Genomic DNA, 20,657 nt, shown 5'->3' on the forward strand with positions numbered 1-20,657 from the left:
ATGCGCTCCACAGCACATCTGTACAAATTTGCTCAGGGTAGTATTTGGTTACATGTAATGCTCTGGTTCTTATTTTTACTGTTATGCTGTAGGCATTTCACTTCATGCTGTATGTATTTTATTTTGGCAGTTCTGTAAGAGCAACTTATTTGGGCTATTGTTGAAGATAAAGGATGATGTGGAATGTGTTCCATCCGATCAGCGAGAGGTTCTTCTTGGTGAGGGACAATAAGGTTGGTCTTGGGCTTTTGGTTTGGGGGGAGATGAAAAGAGAAGATGCTGGGGAGAATGGGTTGTAGCATACGATCTGGTGGGAGACTCGCTTGTTCAAGATGGATTGCGAGCGACATTCAGTAGATGGTGTGGGCATTCACACTGACCAAGGGCCCAGCACATGAGTGACAGAGAAGTTCAAGATGAGCTCCAACTTGTACACATCTGACTGTTGAATTAGAATGGGCCCTTTTCTTTTTGTTACTCTTTACTAACCTTTTAGTTAAGTTAAGATTCATAAATATAAATTCCTTCTTAACTCTATGTTATTTCATGGCACTAATTTATAACAGGGTGGAACATCACACAACATCCACACAAACATGCGTTTGGGGTGGGAGACTGCCTCAATCTCAAGGGTTTGGCGGGGTTGGAGGTTGTCTTCCCTAGACTTACGCAGCCAATGAAACCAAGGGATTTCATACGTATATACAGTAGTACATACTTTGATAAATTTATCTTGAACTTTGAAACCAAGAGGGGTTGTGGGGGGGGGGGGGGGAATAAAAAGGACCAGAAGGTTGGATTGGAATACAAGAGGTGAGGATGTGGGAGATTAAAAAAAAAGCACAGGAGGCTCTTTACCTGAAAGGAGAATGTTTAATGTTCGTACCATTGGGTTTAAACTACCCAGGCAGAACGTGAGGTGTCAATGATTGAAAGCTGGTTGCTACTCTGTATGCTTTGTATTTCAGTATTTATCTTAGAAGAAGGGTGGTTATTGATATTTTCAAAGAGAGTTTTCTAGTTCAAAGTTACTTCTACAGTCACACCTTGATATTGCTCATCCACATCACATCTCAACACACCACTGCTAAAGATTATTTGGTAGTGACAAACAGCTTCTGAATTCTTCAGCAAGACATTAAACCAAGGAATTGATTATAGACTCAGGAAGGGGAAGCCGAGGGAACATACACTAGTCCTCATTGAGGGATCAGCAGTGGAAAGGGTGAGCAGCTTCAAGTTCCTGGGTGTCAACATCTCTGAAGATCTACCCCAACCCCAACACATTGGTGCAATCACGAAGAGGGAAGACCAGCTGCTCTACTTCATTAGGATTTTGAGGAGATTTGGTATGTCACCAAAGACTCTAGCGAATAGCAAGTTTCTACAGATGTACCATGGAGAGCATTCTGACTGGTTACATCACTGTTTGGTATGGAGGGGCCAATGCATAGGATTGCAAGAAGCTACAGAGGGTTGTAGACTCATTCATCTCCACCACAGATACAACTCTCCACACCATCGAGGACATCTTCGTAAGTCAATGCCTCAAGAAGGCAGCAGTCATCCTTAAAGACACTCACCACCCGGGATCCATGCCCTCTTCTTCACTAGCACTATGTTAACACCATCAGGCAGGTGGTACAGGAGCCTGAAACCACACTCAAATCTTCAGGAATACCTTCCCCCCCTCCATCATCAGATTTCTGAGCTGTCCATGAACCCCATCTCGTTATTCATCTTTGGCACTATTTCTTTATCGTAGTAACTTGCAGTAATTTTAGTCTTTGTTCTTAATGCTACCACAAAGCAATAAATTTCCTGACATATTTCAGTAATAATAAACCTGATTCTGATCCCATCTTTTCAGACTAATGAAAGTGGAGGAAGATTCCCTTTGGTTATCCGGACAATTTTTATTCCTCATATTGCTTTGTTCCAAGGTTTTGACTAACTGCGAAACAAATCCATACTCCCTTTGAAGTATCCACGTACCTGACTGCATTCAACATCTCGTTCATCCTCATTAATGATCATCATGTAGGGTTTTCGAGGCAAACCAGGGGCTTTTATCCCAAGGATAAACAACAGAAACGTACAGATGTATCGCACCATCCACAGACCAAAGTGTACCTGGAAAACAGAAATAATGGCAAGTAGTAATCATTGTATAATAACAGAATGGTCAACAGCAGCTGAACCAGACATCAATATGTTGTGGCCATCTCTGAAATTTGGCTAAAGGATGGCTGCCATTGGGAGCTGAATGTCCAAGGATATACGGTATATCGGAAAGATAGGTTAGTAGGCAGAGGGAGTGGTGTGGCTCTGTGTATAAGAAATAATATTAAATCATTGGAAAGAGATGACATAGGATTGCAAGGTGTAGAGTCTCTATGGGTCGAGTTAAGAAATGGCAAGAGTAAAAGGACCCTAATGGCAGTTGTATACAGGCCTCCAAACAGCAGCTGGGATGTGGATTACAAATTACAGTAGGAGATACAAGAGGCGTGTGAGAAAGTCAATATCATGATAATCATTGGAGATTTTAACATGAGAGTGGATTGGGAAAACCAGGTCAGTACTGGCCTCAAGAGAGAGAATTCATAGAATGTCTAAGGGATAGCTTTTTAGAACAGCTTGTTGTTGAGCCCACTAGGGGATCAGCTGTGCTGAATTGGGTGTTGTGCAATGATCCAGAGATGATAAGAGAGCTTAAGGTTAAGGAACCCTTACGGAACAGTGATCACAATATGATCGAGTTCACATTGAAATTTGAGAGGGAAAAAATAAAATCCAATGTGTTGGTATTTCAGTGGAATAAAGGAAATTACAATGGCATAAGAGGGGAAGTGGCCGAGGTTGACTGGAAAAGGACACTTGCAGAATAGACAACAGAGCAGCAATAGCTGGAATTTCTGCGAAAAATGAGGGAAGTACAAGACAGATATATTCCAAATAAGAAGAAATTTTCAAAGGGAAGAAGAACACTACCATGACTGACAAGGAAGCCAGAGCTAGTGGGAAGATAGAGGATTGGAGAGCTTTTAAAAACTTACAGAAGGAAACTAAGAAGATCATTCGGAAGGAAAAGATGAATTATGAGAGGAAGCTGGTGACTAATATCAAAGGAGATACTAAGAGCTTTTTTTAAGTATGTAAAGGGTAAAAGAGAGTTAAGGGTTGATATAGGACCAATATAAAATGACGCTGGAGATATTATAATGAGAGATACAGATATGGCAGCGGAACTGAATGCGTATTTTGCATCAGTCTTCACAGTGGAAGACATCTGCAGTATACCGGACATTCAAGAGTGTCAGGGAAGTGAAGTTTGTGCAGTGAAAATTATGACTGAGAAGGTGCTCAGGAAGCTTAATGGTCTGAGGGTGGATAAATCTCCTGAACCTGACGGAATGCACCCTCAGGTTCTGAAGGAAGTAGCTGGAGAGATTGCGGAGGCATTAACGATGATCTTTCAAGAACCGATAGATTCTGGCATTATACCGGATGACTGGAAAATTGCAAATGTTACTCCGCTATTTAAGAAGGGTGGGAGGCAGCAGAAAGGAAACTATAGACCTGTTAGCCTGACATCAGTAGTTGGAAAGTTGTTGGAATCGATTGTTAGGGATGAAGTTACGGAGTACTTGGAGGCACATGACAAGATAGGCCAAAGCCAGCATGGTTTCCTGAAAGGAAAATCCTGCCTGACAAACCTACTGCAATTCTTTGAGGAAATTACAAGCAGGGTAGACAAAGGAGATGCAGTAGACGTGGTGTACTTGGATTTTCAGAAGTCCTCTGACAAGGTGCTGCACATGAGGCTGCTTAGCAAGATAACAGCCCATGGAATTACAGGGAAGTTACTAGCGTGGGTGGAGCATTGGCTGGTTGGCAGAAAAAAGAGAGTGGGAATAAAGGGATCCTATTCTGTCTGGCTACCAGTTACCATTGGAGTTCCACCAGGGTCGGTGTTGGGACCATTGCTTTTTATGATGTGTGTCAATGATTTGGACTATGGCATTAATGGATTTGTGGCTAAATTTGCCGATAGTACAAAGACAGGGGGAGGAGCCGGTAGTGTTGAGGAAATAGAGAGCCTGCAGAGAGACTTAGATAGTTTAGGGGAATGGGCAAAGGAGTGGTAAATGAAATACAATGTTGGAAAGTGTATGGTCGTGCACTTTGGTGGAAGAAATAAACAGGCAGACTATTATTTAGATGGGGAGAGAATTCAAAATGTCGAGAGGCAAAGGGACTTGGGAGTCTTTGTGCAAGATACCCTAAAGGTTAACCTCCAGGTTGAGTTGGTTGTGAAGAAGGCAAATGCAATGCTGGCATGCATTTCTAGAGGTATAGAATATAAGAGCGGGGTGTGATGTTGAGGCTCTGTAAGGCACTAGAGAGATCACACTTGGAGTATTGTGTGCAGTTTTGGGCTCCTTATTTTAGAAAGAATATAATGACATTGGAGAGGGTTCAGAGAAGATTCACAAGAATGATTCCAGGAATTAAAGGGTTACCATATGAGGAACGTTTGGCAGCTCTTGGGCTGTATTCCCTGGAGTTCAGGAGAATGAGGGCGTATCTCATAGAAACATTCCGAATGTTAAAAGGCCTGAACGGATTAGATATGGCAAAGTTATTTCCTATGGTAGGGGATTCTAGGACACGAGGGCATGACTTCAGGATTGAAGGATGTCCTTTTAGAACTGAGATGCAGAGAAATTATTTTAGTCAGAGGGTGGTAGATCTGTGGAATTTGTTGTCATGAGCAGCAGTGGAGGCCAAGTCACTGGGTGTACTTACAGTTAGATAGGTTCTTAATTAGCCAGGGCATCAAAGGGTATGGGGTGAAAGCAGGGAAGTGGGGATGACTAGAAGAATTGGATCAGCCCATGATTGAATGGCACAGCAGACTCGATGGGCCAAATGGCTTACTTCTGCTCCTATATCTTATGGTCTAATACAGAAATATTTGTTGGGCTTTTACAGAATGCTGCATATATCCTTTACCCTTCTATGTAAGTATTACCATTTACCATATACAATGGATTACGATTAATTGGGACACATCAGGACCAGTACATTTTGTCCCAATTCAGCGGCTATCCCAATTAGCTGAAGTTTCATGGATATAGTTAAAAAGGTACAAAAAAGCCAAACTACCATTTAAACAAAATTTCTCTGGGGCCAAGGTGTAAAACACTGTACATATACCACATACGGCACATTAAAATAATGTTAACACAGTAATATTAACAAATAATTTAAAAAAGTACTTTGTAGACGTACAATTGAATATACAACAGTACACTGCTACTGGCACTGTCATAAATAACGTACACTGCGTGATAACAGGGTGTTCAGAGGTCTCAAAGCCTGGGGAAAGAAGTAGTTACCCAACCTAAGAGTCCTTGTTCTTATGCTGTGGAACCTTCTGCCTGGCCATAGGAGGTAAAGGAGATTGTGAGACAGATGGGTGGTGGCGGGGGTGGGACAGGCGTGGCTGTAGTTGATAATGATGAGGACTCTGTGACCGCAGCGCTTCTGGTATATGTCCTGGCTGGGGGAAGGGGGAAGCAGAAGAGATCCTGAAGATTCTCTCAGCAGTCCTCACAATGTGTTGCAGGGACTTACAGTCAGATGCCTTGCAATTCCCATACTGAACAGTGATACAGCTGTACAGGACACTCTTGATGGCAGAATGTGGTTAGTCTCACTCCTCTCAATCTCCTCAGGAAGTGGAGGCGCTGCTGTGCTTTCTTGACTAAAGAGCTGGTGTTAAGGGACCAGGAGCGATCATCTGTGATATGCACCCCAAGAAATGTGATGCTCCTGACTCTCCAAGGAGAAGCCTCTGATATGCAGTAGGGAGTGGACAGCCTGCACCTTTCTGAAGTCCACAATCTATCACTCACATGCCTATCTAAGAGTTCCTTAAATGTCGCTAATGTATGTCTCTATCACCACTCCTGACAGGCAATCCATGCACCCACTACTATCTGTGTAAAGAACTTACATCTGACAACCACGCCCACCCCCAACATTTTCCTCCAAGCACCTTAAAGTTATGTCCCCTTGGATTAGCCATTTCTGCCCCGGGAAAACGTCTCAGGCTCACCACTCTATCTATGTCACTTATCATCTTGCACATCTCTATCAAGTCACCTTTCATCACATATTTCCCAATATATTACTTTTAAGTCATAACAGCATAAGACACAAGAACAGAATTAAGCCATTCAGCTCATTGAGTCTGTTCTGCTATTCTATCATGGCTGATTCATTAACTCCCTCAACCTCATTCATCTGCCTTCTCCCCAGAACCTTTACTAATCAAGAACTTATCAACCTCCACTTTGAATTCCTCTGGCTAAAGAAATTCCTCCTCATCTCTGTTCTAACTGGACATCACTCTATTCTAAGGCTGTGTCATCTGATCCTAGACTTACCCACTATAGGAAACATCCTCTCTACATCCACTCTATCAAGGCCTTTCAACATTTGATTAGTTGCAATGAGATCAATCGCCCCTCCAGTTTTCTGAATTCCAGCGATTACAGGCCCATAGCCATCAAACGCTCCTCATGTGATAACCCTTTCATTCCCAGAATCATTTTCGTGAACTTCCTCTGGATCTTTTCCAATTTCAACACATCTTTTCTTAGATAAGGGGCCTAAAACTTTTCACAATACTCCAAGCATGGTCTGAATAATGCCTTATAAAGCCTCAGCATTACACCCTTATTATTTTCATGATCTATTGGATTTATTTTTAAATAATGACCTCAATTTTTTGGAGCAAAACAGTTTCTATTTTTGCAGATCGCATAAAATTTAACTAGATTGCAAACAGCAAGAAGGGCATTGATAAATTACAGTCGAATACAAATAGGTTAGCAGAATGGGCAAACATAGAGAAAGACAAAATACAGGGTGCCAGGGCAGCATAGCAGTTAGCGCGATGCTATTACATCTTCGTGTAGAGTTTGGAGTTGAATGCTGATGTTATCTGTAAGGAATGTGTACGTTCCTCCCAGTGAACCCTGAGATTTCCTCCAGGTGCTCTGGTTTCCTCCCACATTCCAAGATGGGTGGGTTAGTAGGTTAATTGGTCATTGTAAATTGTCCTGTGATTAGGTTAATGTTAAATAATTGGGTTGCTGGGCAGTGTATTTCATTAGGCCTGACGGACCTGTTCCACACTATATCTCTAAACAAAAATAAAAAGATGATGCAGTTTGGTAGTGTGACGGAATCCAGGAGTGCCCCTAGTAACTGTTTGAAGAGAGATAGAGAGAGTCATGTATCATTGATGGTTTGTGTGGAAAAGAGAGAGAGCGAGAGAGACGAAGATTGACTGTCACGGGAGTTAACTTTGGAGTTTTACTTTGGAGATGAAAACTGAGCAGCTCAAAGGTTGCTATGGTGACTAACAGCACATTATTGATGTTACTTCCAAGGACTTGTTGCCTGCTCACATTCCTTTACAGACAAAGGAAGGAGAGACTCTTTGAATGACAGGTGATGCTCAGCACGGGGAAATAAATAGGAGGTCAGATGGTACAGACCTCAGCACATGATCTGGACACTGAGTGAGCATTGTTGTGCCCGCAGAGAAAGTGGGTTTTGGAGGATCAATCAGGCGGATTGATCCCAATTGCTCTGCCAGTGAAAATTCAAAGGCAAGACCAATGGGGAGTTGTCCATGTGTCCGACCCTGGCCTGGGTAGACAGCTCAACCACACCGAAGTATGGTCCCCTTTGTTGTTAAGTCACAGTCAGTGACTTGTGAAGGATTACGGAGGACGACGAGGAAATTGACAACAGCAGCTCACCTGAAGACTCAATTCACTCTCTCTCTCTATCGCTATTCAACTACATACCACGAACTGAACTAAACTGAAGTTTAATCAACATCGTAAGACTGTATCTTTTTACCCCTAGACTTAAAGAAGCTTGGCTTTTCATACATATTTTTTTACACTTCCTGATTTACTTACATATATATATATAAAATTCTTGCTAACCTGTTTGATTTATCGTCACTTAGTTTACTGTATTGTGCAGTTATTAATAAATATTATTAACTCTTATGCACCAAAAATCTGGAATACTCTTTTGATGTCAGGCTAGTACTGTAGAATGTTTCAAAACATTTCTTAAAACCTAATTTTTTTTTTTAATTGACCTACTTATTGGATTACTTAATGCCTGTTGATATTGATTACATTTATATAATTTGGCATATATGATTACACTGTATTCCATACAATGTTGGTCTTTACTTAAGGCTTTTAATTTTGTCTCATATTTTTATGACTATACTAGACAACGGGGTGACCTGCTGGGGCACCCTTTGAGAGAAGGGTAGTGCAGTCTGATGGGACCAGAAGGAACATTAAATTTTCCTGAATGCTACTGGTATTGCTTTGCTTTGGAAACTGAAGTAGAAAACCTCAGTTTATTAAAGAAGAACGACACACAGCAAAGCAAATATAGCTGCTCCTCATTTAACAAAGGACACTTTTGATGGTATCATTTCTGGTTTATCTGCCACCCTTGTGCCTCTCGTTGTCATTCTGGAGACGTGCAGCCCTTTCATCCCCCATCTCTTCATCTCTTCTGCTGTTTGTTGTTTGTCTCTGATCCTGGATACATGCAGGCCTCTCCTCCTCTGTCTCTTCTTCTCTCATCTTTTTTTGTCCTGACTCTTTGATCCTGGAGTCATGCGGCCCTGGTCTCATCTGATTCTTGTTCTCTCCCTCTCCTTGCCACTTCCCGATGACGTTCGGCGTCATCTCTTGACCATAATGTCCCCCTTCCCTTTCCACGCGGCATAATTAGGCTGACCATTTTTTTTTAATCCTAATGCTGGATAGAAGATACGAAGCAGTAACACCAAAGGATGCTGATAATGTTGTTGGCGCTCTCCTAAATGGACATGATATAGTCACCGCTGTCCATTGACTGTAGCAAAGGGTTTTATGGGTGTCTCGAAGTACGTTATTACAATAAGATTTAATTATCTCTTATTGATGGGTGGCAGTTAGATCTGTCCCAATCCTGCACATGCTGATGGTGATTAGCAGAATGTGACCCCTCGAAATAGAGCTGCCCCGCCCTTTTGCTCCGGTAGGTGTCGCTGCTGAGGCCAGCTGTGCGCATGCGTCGGGTTGTCGCGTCCCGATTTCCATGATAGCGGATTGGCTCTCGGGTTAAAAGGGAGCCTGTTGATTTTTGCAGATGAGCAATTTTATACAAATATATAACCCTGAACTTTGCCTGCATTCTGTAAGTTAGCGCATTTTAATTCGATTTAGCCAAAAAAAAGTGCCGCTGTAATGCACCGTTCGCGCTAATTGGAGGTCACAAACAGACAGAGCATGAGAGTTTTAGTAATATATAGATTTATTCATCTTTACAATCTACGTAAAGCATTTTGAGCCTGAACCTTAACGTATGAAAGGTGCTATACAAATAAAGTTGTTGCGTTGTTATTATTAAAACATTGAACAGAACAGGAATAGGCCCTTCAGCCCATAATGTTGTGCCAAAGTATTAAATTAGTAATCAAATGGGCAACCCAACTAATTTCCTCTGCCTACACCATAATGTGTGTGCGTGTGTGGGTGGAACTTGCCCCAATATCTCCTTTGAAATTACCCCCCTCACCTGAAATGTATGCTTTTATATGCAAGGTAATTATAGGTAACTTTGTTTCTCACGCTACAGAAGTTACTCATCCTGTCTCCCTCTCCAAAAATACTCCCAAGCCCAAGGCAGTCTTCCAATACAGAAATCTGATTTCATTTCATATGTTGGCAGGACAGACTCACTAACACCAGTGTACTGGAGGCGACCAACATGAACAGCATCTCCACCACAATGAAGCAACACCAACTCCAGTGGATAGATCTGTTATCCAAATGCCTAACTCACATCTCCCAAATAGATCCTTTACCCCCAGTTAAAGGAAGGTCACCGAGCCCTGGTAAGCAAAGTAAACCCTTCAAAGATAACATCAAAACCAGCCTAAAGAAATTCAACATTACAGCTAAAAATCTGGAAGACATTGCACTCAGTAGATACACTCAGAGGAAATCTGTTCAGGAGGGAGCTGCACTACATAAGAATGACCTCTGCTATGCTGCAGAGAACAAGTGGCAGTTGTGAAAGTAGAGACCGAGCAACCAAAAGACCCGACTACTAACCACAAGCACCATTTATTCTTGCCCACACTGCACCAGAATACGTGGATCCTGGGTAGGCCTCTCAGCCACCTAAGGACCCATCAAAAGAGAACCCACATCATACTGGTTTGAATGACTACACTAAATAAAGAATAAAGGCATCCTTTAGTCTTCACTCTCCAGGGCACAGGCCTGGGCAAGGTTGTATGGAAGACCAGCAGTTGCCCATGCTGCAAGTCTCCCCTCTCCATGACACCAATGTTGTCTTAGGGAAGGGCATTAGGACCCATACAGCTTGGCACCAGTGTCGTTGCAGAGCAATGTGTGATTAAGTGCCTTGCTCAAGGACACAACACGTTCCCTCGGCTGCGGCTCGAACTCACGACCTTCAGGTAGCTAGTCCAATACCTTAACCACTTGGCCACATGCCCACACATGACTACCCTATTACTACTTCATAGGAGCATAAGATATAGAGCAGGGGTCGGCAACTTTTTAGCCTCTGTCGGCTGGATCGCGTATTAATGAGCGGACGGTGGGCCAGATAAATGCCATAATAAACTTGAAATATGGGAATTATCCATTTAAATACATCTAGTTAAGTTTTGCCTCAAATTAATGAATAACACATGCTAGAAAATCATTTGTGCTTAAGGTTACCTATCCCTCGTATAGAGGCATAATTAAGCCACTGGCCCACCAAGTCTGCTCCAATATTTAATGATGACAGATTTTTATTTTCTGAACCACATTCCCTTGTCTTCTCCCTGTAACTTTAATTCCCTATCAACTGCTGACTGAAATGAACCCAATGTCTTGACATCCACAGCAGACTATGCAACGAATTTTACAGCTCCACCACCTTCTGACTGAAGAAATTGTCCCTCATCTCAGTTTTAAAGAGACATCCCTTTATTATGAGGCTGTGCCCTCAGATCCAATATCCACTTTGGAAAGACAAACCAGGATAGGACTAACATGGTGAATGGTAGGGCACAGAGGAGTGCTGTAGAACAGAGGGATCTGGGAATACTATTCCATAGCTCCTTGAAACTGTCATCACAGGTAGTTGGAGTTGTAAAGAGATCTTTGGGCATATTGGTCATCATAAATCAAATTACTGAGTATAGGAGTTGGTATGTATTGTTGAAATTGTGTAAGATATTCGTGATTTGGAGTATTGTGTGCAACGTTGGCCACCTACATACAGGAAAGATGTCAATGGATTGCAGGACTCAAGGGCCCGAGTTACAGGGAAAGGTTCAATAGGTTAGGACTTCATTTCCCAGAACATTGAAGAATATGAATAAATTTTCTTGAGGTATACAATACAATGAGGAGTATAGACAAGGTAAATGCAAGCAGGCTTTTTCCACTGAGGTTGGCTGAGAAAGCTGCCAGCGGAAGTGATGGATGTGGGTTCGACTGCAACATTTAAGAGAAATTTGGACAGGTACATGGATGGAAGAGGTATGGAGGGGTATGGTACAGGTGCAGGTTGATGGGACTAGACAGATTAATAGTTGGGCAGAGACTAGACAGGCCAAAGGGTGTGATTCTATGCTGCAGTGTTCTATGACTTAATAACTCTCCCACTGATGGAAACATCCTCTCTACGTCCTTTTTAGTAACCTAAAAATCTTTAGCATAAGTGACCTGACTGATTATAGAACATAGAATATATTACTTTATTTAATCTATTTAGACCATAAGAGTAGAATTAGGCCATCTGGACCATCAAGTCTGCTCTGGCATTCAATCATGGCTGATCCTTTTTTTCTATCTCCTCCTCAACCCCAGTTCCCGGCCTTCCTCCCCTAACTTTTGATGCCATGTCCAATCTCTGCCTCAAATACACGCAATGACCTGGCCTCCACAGCTGCCTTTGGCAATAAATTCCAAAAATTCACCACCCTTTGGCTTATTACTCTACTATTACTTCGACTTTTTACTTATCACTTTACTTGGGCAAATTTTCCACGTTTATTCAAATCATTTTATTTCAGATACCATCTATTGAAATTCTGGATTACAGTCACTGCCCCTTTCATTAGCTTTCTGATTGTCTAATTTTCTCCAGATTTTTAGTTTAATCATCCACTGTTTTGCTTTTTATCATCAGGAAAAGATTGTTACTTTCTTACAAGTTATAACCTCAGTGGCCACTTTATTAGGTACACCTATTCGTTAATGCAAATATTTAATCAGTGGCAGCAACTCGATACATAAAATCATGCAGACATGGTCAAGAGGTTCTGTTGTTGTTCAGACCAAACATCCGAATGGGGAAGAAATGGGATCTAAGTGACTTTGACCATGGAATAATTGTTAGTGACAGATAGGGTGATTTGAGGAACTCTAAGTTCAAAGTATATTATCAAATTATGTATACTTTATACAACCTTGAAATTCACCTCCTTACAGGCAGCCACAAAACAAAATCTTGGCATCAAGTCTGCTCCAGCAATGGCCATATATTGGCTTACTGTCTGCTCTCTATCCTGGACTACCCCACGCTGCAACTGTCCTGTGTCTTCGAGACTTCAGTTCACATTCCAAAAATGCCAGGCAGTTCTAAAGCCCAATTCTGACAGGGAAGTTACATGCTATTGTTTGTAGTAATCATGTACCAGAAAAAGTGTGAATAATAAAATATTTAGGTTTTTTTCCTGTTTTATTTGGCACCAGCAAGTAGTCGTAGAGCTTCACCAGCACCATCTTAATCTGGGATTTTCACACACAACAGTCCCTAGAGTTTACAGGGGATGGTGAAAAAAAGCAAAGAAAAAAAAATCCAGTGAACGGCAGTTCTAATGGCAAAACTGTCTTGTCAGAGGAGAATGGCCAGACTGGTTCAAACTGACAAAAAAGTGACGGTAAGTCAAATAACCATGTGTTACAATAGTGGTGCGTAGAAGAGTATCTCTAAGTGTACAATACATCAAATCTTGAAATGAATGGGCTACAGCAGCAGAAGAGCATGAACATATACTCAGTGGCCAGTTTACTAGGTACAGAAGGTACTAGAACATCTAGGTCCTAGGTTACTAGGACATCTTCAGAAGGTGATACCTCAAGAAGGCAGCATCCATCATTAAGGCCCACCATCACCCAGGGAATACCCTCTTCTCATTGCTACCACGAGAGGAGGGACAGGAGCCTGAAGACACACAAGCAATGTTTCAGAAACAGTTTCTTCCCCTCTCCACCAGATTTCTGAATGGACAATGAAACCACGTACATTACCTCACTTTTTATTTGCACTATTTATTTTATTTATTTCATTTATTTCTTTGTTTATTTAGAGATGCAGGGTGAACAGGGCTTTCCAGCCTAATAAGTCCCACTGTCCAACAACCCACCCGCCTCCAGAAGACACGGTACATCATTAAAGACCCCTCACACCCTCTCCATGAACTGTTTTGTTCTTCTGCCATCAGGCAAGTGTTACAGGAGCATCAAAACTAAAACCACAAGGCTACTAAACAGCTTCCTCCCACAGGCAGTCAGACTGCTAAATAGCTGCTCCACCTGACTCTGCTTTGGACACTTTTAACTTGCACTGGACACTTATAACTTGATTTTAACTGACATGTGGCTGTTGTGTTTTACTATTTATTGTTATGTTTATTATTTAGTGTTGCGTTTGTTATGTTATGATTGCACTGCTCCCAAGAAATGCTGTCTCATTCTGCCCTGCAGAGCTGATGTACATTTAGAATGACAATAAAGTTTTTTGAATCTTGAATCTTTGAATTTAAGTAGAGTCCAATCACAGAACGATTTATAATGACCTACTTGTATACTTCTTATAATTTATAGCTTTTCAAATTGTATACTGCACTGCACTACTGCCAAAAACTACAAATTTCACAGCATATGCCAGTGATATTAAAGCTGAAAAAAAGAATGGCAGAGCATGTCCAGAGGCTGAACTGCTAATTCCTACTTGCTTCTTATATTCTTACCCACTTTATCTCAGCTCCTCACTCCTCTACTCTTTCAACAACTTTTCAAATACATATTCAATTTTCTAAATAATTTAACTTATGTAACAATAATTTGATATCTAAAAGCTACAACCTGAGACAACAATGACTCAGCAATGCCATTTGGATGCCACAGTAAGATTACATCAGAGTTGCTAGAACAGTTGTAATAATGCTGAATCATTGCTGAAACAAAAGTTTAGGGCACTTTCACTTCCTCAGAAAGATTGCATCGGAAAACAAAAGCAATACCATCAGACAGATTCGGAGAGGACTCATTAGTTGGCAGAGTGTTTAAAAATTAAAGATTAACTTTATTTATCACATTTACATCAAAATGTACTGTGAAAAGTGTTATTTGTGTCAAATCAAATCAGTGAGGATTGAGCAGGGCAAGTGTAGCCATGCTTCTGGCACCAACATAGCATGTCCACAACCAACCCCAATTGTACATCTTTAGAATATGAGAGGAAACCAGAGCACACAGAAGAAATCCACGTAGTCACAGGGACAGTGTACAAATTCTTTACGGACAGTGGCAGGATTCCATCCGATCGTACAGATACAGAAATAAGGCTTACTTTGCATTCCATCCAGAGAGATCATTCCAAACACAAGTACACTGAGATGATACAAAAGGAAAAGCAATAACAGTATGCAGTTTACACAATGATACTGTACATGGCACAGGAAGTGCCTTGTAAGCAGCAGTGAACAATGCAAAACAAGTCAAGTACTAAGATTTATCTGTACTGTACAAAAGGCCTCAAAGAGGACCACCACCTTGTGGTGGGGTTTGGAGGCCCATGTGGCTCAGTGACCTGGAGAGCTATGATGGCTGGAGTCGGGGCTCGATGCTTTGGCTCTTGGTAGGGCCACCCATGCCAAACTGTCAAAAAGTAGAGGCTAAACAAAGAGTGGTCCACCGGTCCTCCAGGTTTGGGGGGTTCAGCTCAGGGCCAACAACCCTGACTGGTAAAAACAAATGGTTACAGAAACAGCAATGAAGAATCTTTTATATCTGTTTGCAACTGTATGGATAGACATAGATGGAGGACCTTCATTGCTGCCCTAAACGCCAGCAGCATAACAGGCAGTAGGCAAGTACACACATGAGGTGTACAGTTAGGGTAAATGCAAGCAGGCTTTTTCTACTGAGGTTGAGTGAGATTAGAACTAGAAGTCATGGGTCAAGGGTGAAAGGTGAAATGTTTAAGGGGAACACGAGGGGGAACTTCTTCACTCAGAGGGTGCTGAAAATGTGGAACGAGCTACCAGTGGAAGTGGTGGATGTGAGTTTGATTGCAACGCTTAAGAGAAACTTAGATAGGTACATGGATGGGAGAGGTATGGAGGGCTAAGGTCTGGGTGCAGGTCGATGGGACTAGGCAGATAAATAGTTTAGCACAGCCTAGACAGGCCAAATGGCATCATCCTAGGCTCAATGACTCTCCCATTAACAGAAACACGTCCTTTTAGTAACCTAAAAATGATCTTTAACACAAGTGACCTGACTGACTATAGATCATAGAACATATGTTACTTTATATAATCTATTTAGGCTTATTACTCTACTTGGGCAAATGTTCCATATTTACTCAGATCATTTTATTTTTTTCAGATACCATCTATTGCAATTTTGGATTACAGTCACTGTTCTTTTCAATAACTTTCTGCTTGTCTATTTTCTCCAAATTTTTTGTCTAATCATCCATTATTTTGCCTTTCATCAGAAAAAGATTGCTTGTAAGAAAGTGACAGCGGCCACCAGCAAGTAGTCTCAGAGCTTCATCAGCACCATTTTAAACTGGATCTTCTGGGATTTTCACACACAACAATCTCTCAAGTTTACAGGGAGTAGTGCAAAAAGCAAAAAAAAATTCCAGTGAATTGCAGAAACATCTCATCAGAGGAGAATAGCCAGAATGGTTCAAGCTGATAAGAAAGCGACAATAAGTCGAATAACCAGGTATTGCAATAGCGCTGTGCAGAAGAGCATCTCTAAAATTACAACACATCAAACCTTGAAGCGGATGGGCTACAGCAGCAGAAGACCACATACATTCAGTGGCCACTTTATTAGGCACAGGAGGTACCTAGTAAAGTGGCCACTAAGTGTATTTCAAAGAGGAGTTAAAATGAAGAAATTGTCCTCATGAATCATATCAAGTCATTTTCTGCACCCACATCTTCAAAAAGGATGCTCCTGCCTGTTTCAAGAGAAGTGCAAGGAGGAACAGTGTATTACAAAGAAAATATTGGTCAGCCTATAGAGGATTGTAATCTCTGGAAAAAGAGATCAAGACATTTCATAGGTTCACTTGTCACATTGATCCACTAAAATGTATGTAGTTCTTTGGTTTATTCATGTTGTATTTCTTTGCTTTCCTGTGGGTGCTGCAATAAACTGAATCTCAAAGATGTATAAAGTATACATACTTGGATAATAAATTTACTTTGAAACAAAAAGATTACACAACTTGCAGGAATAATACCGGACCTCCGCCAAATCATGAGTTTGCTACATCCTTGTTTACATGACATTCAAACTGAAGCCATTTAGAGCCAATATTACATTACCTGTTTATAAAAGTTCATTCTCCAAAAATAGCGACTTACTGGAACTAAATTTGGTAAAACTCAGATAATCCACCAACAGATTTTTCAGAAATTCTGAGCAACTCACAGAAAATGCAGCATCTATGGAAATGAATAAACAGTCGACATTTTGGGCCGAGACTTTTCTTCAGGAATGGGAAGGAAGGACTAGTTAAAAGGTGATAGATGAAACCACAACACACTGGAGGAACTCAGCAGGTCGGGCAGCATCCGTGGAAATGATCAGTCAACGTTTCGGGCCGGAACCCTTCGTCAGGACTGAAGAGGGAAGAGGCAGAGGACCTATAAAGAAGGTGGAGGGAGGGTGGGAAGGAGAAAGCTGGTAGGTTCCAGGTGAAAAACCAGCAAGGGGAAAGATAAAGGGGTGGGGGAGGGGAAGCAGGGAGGTGATAGGCAGGAAAGGTGAAGAAGGAATAGGGGAAAACACAATTGGTACTAGTAGGAGGCAGAATCATGAGGGAGGTGATAGGCAGCTGGGGGAGGGGGCAGAGTGAAATAGGGATAGGGGAAGGGAGGGGGAGGGAATTACCAGAAGTTGGAGAATTCTATGTTCATACCAAGGGGCTGGAGACTACCTAGAGGTATATGAGGTGTTGCTCCTCCAACCTGAGTTTAACCTCATCATGGCAGTAGAGGAGGCCATGTATGGACATATCCGAATTGGAATGGGAAGCAGAGTTGAAGTGAGTGGCTACCGGGAGATCCTGTCTGTTGAGGCGGACGGAGCGGAGATGCTCGACGAAGCGGTCCCCCAATCTGCGTCGGGTTTCACCGATGTAGAGGAGGCCACACCGGGAGCACCGGATGCAATAGATGACCCCAACAGACTCACAAGTGAAGTGTTGCCTCGCCTGGAAGGACTGTTTGGGGCCCTGAATGGTGGCAAGAGAGTAGGTGCAGGGACAGGTGTAGCACTTAGCTTACAGAGGTAAGTGCTGGGTGGGAGATCCGTGGGGAGGGACGTGTGATTCAGGGAGTGGTGGAGGACCGATCCCTGCGGAAAGCAGAGAGGGGTGGAGAGGGAAAGATGTGCTTAGTGGTGGGGTCCTGTTGAAGGTGGCAGAAGCTGCAGAGGATAATGTGCTGGATCCAGCGGCTGGTGGGGTGGTAGGTGAGGACAAGGGGAACTCTGTCCCTGTTGTGGTGGCGGGAGGATGGGGTGAGGGCTGAAGTGCGGGAAATGGAGGAGATGCGGGTGAGGGCATCATACATGACGGTAGAAGGGAAACTACAATCCTTAAAGAGGACATTTGAGATGTCCTGGAATGGAAAGCCTCATCCTGGGAGCAGATGCAGCGGAGTCAGAGGAACTGGGAATAGGGAATGGCATTTTTGCATGTGGGAGGGTGGGAAGAGGTATAGTCGAGGTAGTTATGAGAGTCAGTGGGCTTGTAGAAGATGTCAGTGGACAGTCTGTCTCCAGAGATGGAGACCAAGAGATCGAGAAAAGGGAGGGAGTCCGAGATAGACTAAGTGAATTTGAGGACTAGGTGGAAGTTTGAAGTAAAGTCGATTAAATTGATGAGCTCAGCATGGGTGCAGGAAGCAGCACCAATGTAGACATCAGTGTAGCGAAGGAAAAGTTGGGGAGCAGTACCTGAATAGATTTGGAGCACAGACTGTTCCACATAACCAACGAAGAGGCAGGCATAACTGGGGCCCATGCGAGTGCTCATAGCTACACCCTTGGTCTGAAGAAAGTGGGAAGAGCCAAAAGAGAAGTTCTGCCAACCAGAGGAGGGTAGTGGTGGTGGGGAACTGGTGAGGTCTACTGTCCAGAAAGTAGCGGAGGGCTTTTTTTGATGGGGAGTGGAGGTGTATAAGGATTGGACATCCATAGTGAAAATGAAGCGGTCGGGACCAGGGAACTGGAAGTTATTGAAGAGGTGGAGGGCATGGGATGTATCCCGGATGTAGGTGGGGAGGGACTGAACTATGGGTGACAAAATGGAGTCCAGGTAGGCAGATACAAGTTCGGTGGGACAGGAGCAGGCAGAAACTATGGGTCTACCGGGACAGTAATTTAGTTTTTTAAAATTGTATATTGCTACCAAGGGCTACAAATTTCATGACATATGCCAGTGATATTAAAGCTTATGAATGGCAGAGCATGTCCAGAGGCTGAACTGCCAATTCCTACTTCTGTTTCTTATATTCTTACCCACTTTATCTCAGCTCTTCACTCCCTTGCTCTTTCAACAGCTTTTCAAATAGATATTCAACTTTCTAAATAATTTAACTTATGTAACAATAATTTGATATCTAAAAGCTACAACCTGAGACAACAATGACTCAGCAACGCCATTTGGATGCCACAATAAGACTACAGAGTTGTTAGAACAGTTGTAATACTGCTGAATCATTGCTGAAACAAAAGTTTAGGGCACTTACACATCTTCAGAAAGATTGCATCGGAAAACAAAAGCAATACCATCAGACAGATCCGGAGATGACTCATTAGTTGGCAAAAGGCTAAAGGATTAAAATTAACTTGATTTATCACATTTACATCAAAATGTACAGTGCAAAGTGTCATCTGTGTCAAATCAAATCAGCGAGGATTGAGTTGGGCAAGTGTCGCCATGCTTCCAGCACTGCCATAGCATGTCCACAACCAACCCTAATCATACATCTTTGAAATGTGAGAAGAAACCAGAGCACACAGAATAAACCCATGTAGTCAGGGGAAGAGTATAAAAATTCCTTACGGACAGTGGCAGGATTCGATCTCCAATCTTACAGATGAGGCTGTAAATTGTAGCGGTTGTCACATGTGCTGAGATACAGAAATAAGGCTTATTTTGCATTCCATCCAGAGAGATCATTCCAAACACAAGTACACTGAGATGATACAAAAGGAAAAGCAATAACAGTATGCAGTTTACACAATGATACTGTAAATTGCACAGGAAGTGTCTTGTAAGCAGCAGTGAAAAATGCAAAACAAGTCAAATACTAAGATTTATCTGTACTGTACACAAGGCCTCCAAGAGGACCTCAATCTCGTCGTGGGGTTTGGAGGCCTGTGTGCCTCAATGACCTGGGCTATGTTGGATGGAGTCGGGGTCTTGTGTTTCAGCTAGTGGTAGGGCCACCCATACCAAACTGGTCAAAGGATAGAGCCCAGACTAAGAGTGGCCCACCTGTCCTTTAGGTTAGGGGGTTCAGCTCAGGGTTAACAATCCTGACCAGAAAAAAAAATATTGTTACAGAAACAGCAATCCTTCTATATCTGTGTGCGACTGTATGGATAGACATAGATGGAGGACTTTCATTGCTGCCTTAAATGCCAATGGCGTAACAAGCAGCGAGTAAGTACACAAGGAGTATAGATAGAGTAAATCCAAGCAGGCTTTTTCCACTGAGGTTGGATGAAGCTTGAACTAGAGGTCATGGATTAAGGGTGAACAGTGAAGTGTTTAAGGGAACCATGAGGGGTAACCTCTTCACTCAGAGGGTGGTGAGAGTGTGGAATGAGTTCCCAGTGGAAGTAGTGGATGCAGATTTGATTTCAGCACGTAAGAGAAGTACATGGAAGTATTACTTCCTTCGGAGTTTGTGAAGATTTGGCATGACATCTATAACTTTGACAAAACTTCTATAGATGTGCGGTGAGGAGTAGATTGACTGGCTGCATCACAGACTGGTATGGAAATACCCAAGCCCTTGCGGGGATATAGTCCAGTCCATTATGGTAAAGCCCTCCCCACCATTGACCACATCTACACAGAGCACTGATGCAGGAAAATAGCACCCATTGTCAGTGACCCCCACCACCCAGATCACACTTTCTTCTCATTGTTGCCATCAGAAATAAGGTACAACAGCCTCAAGACTCACACCACCAGGT

General features: G+C 42.5%; 1 protein-coding gene across 1 annotated transcript in view; it reads right to left on the bottom strand.

Moving 5' to 3' along the window:
- Positions 1–20,657, bottom strand: part of LOC134348286 (ATP-binding cassette sub-family B member 6-like) — a 246,262-nt gene that overhangs the window by 212,874 nt on the left and 12,731 nt on the right. The window contains exon 3 of the mRNA XM_063051431.1: positions 1,996–2,133. Coding sequence (XP_062907501.1) covers positions 1,996–2,133 — 138 coding nt within the window. The remainder of the gene's footprint in view (positions 1–1,995; positions 2,134–20,657) is intronic.

This window comes from Mobula hypostoma, chromosome 6 (assembly GCF_963921235.1).
Source record: "Mobula hypostoma chromosome 6, sMobHyp1.1, whole genome shotgun sequence".
In the NCBI taxonomy this organism is placed as follows: domain Eukaryota; kingdom Metazoa; phylum Chordata; class Chondrichthyes; order Myliobatiformes; family Myliobatidae; genus Mobula; species Mobula hypostoma.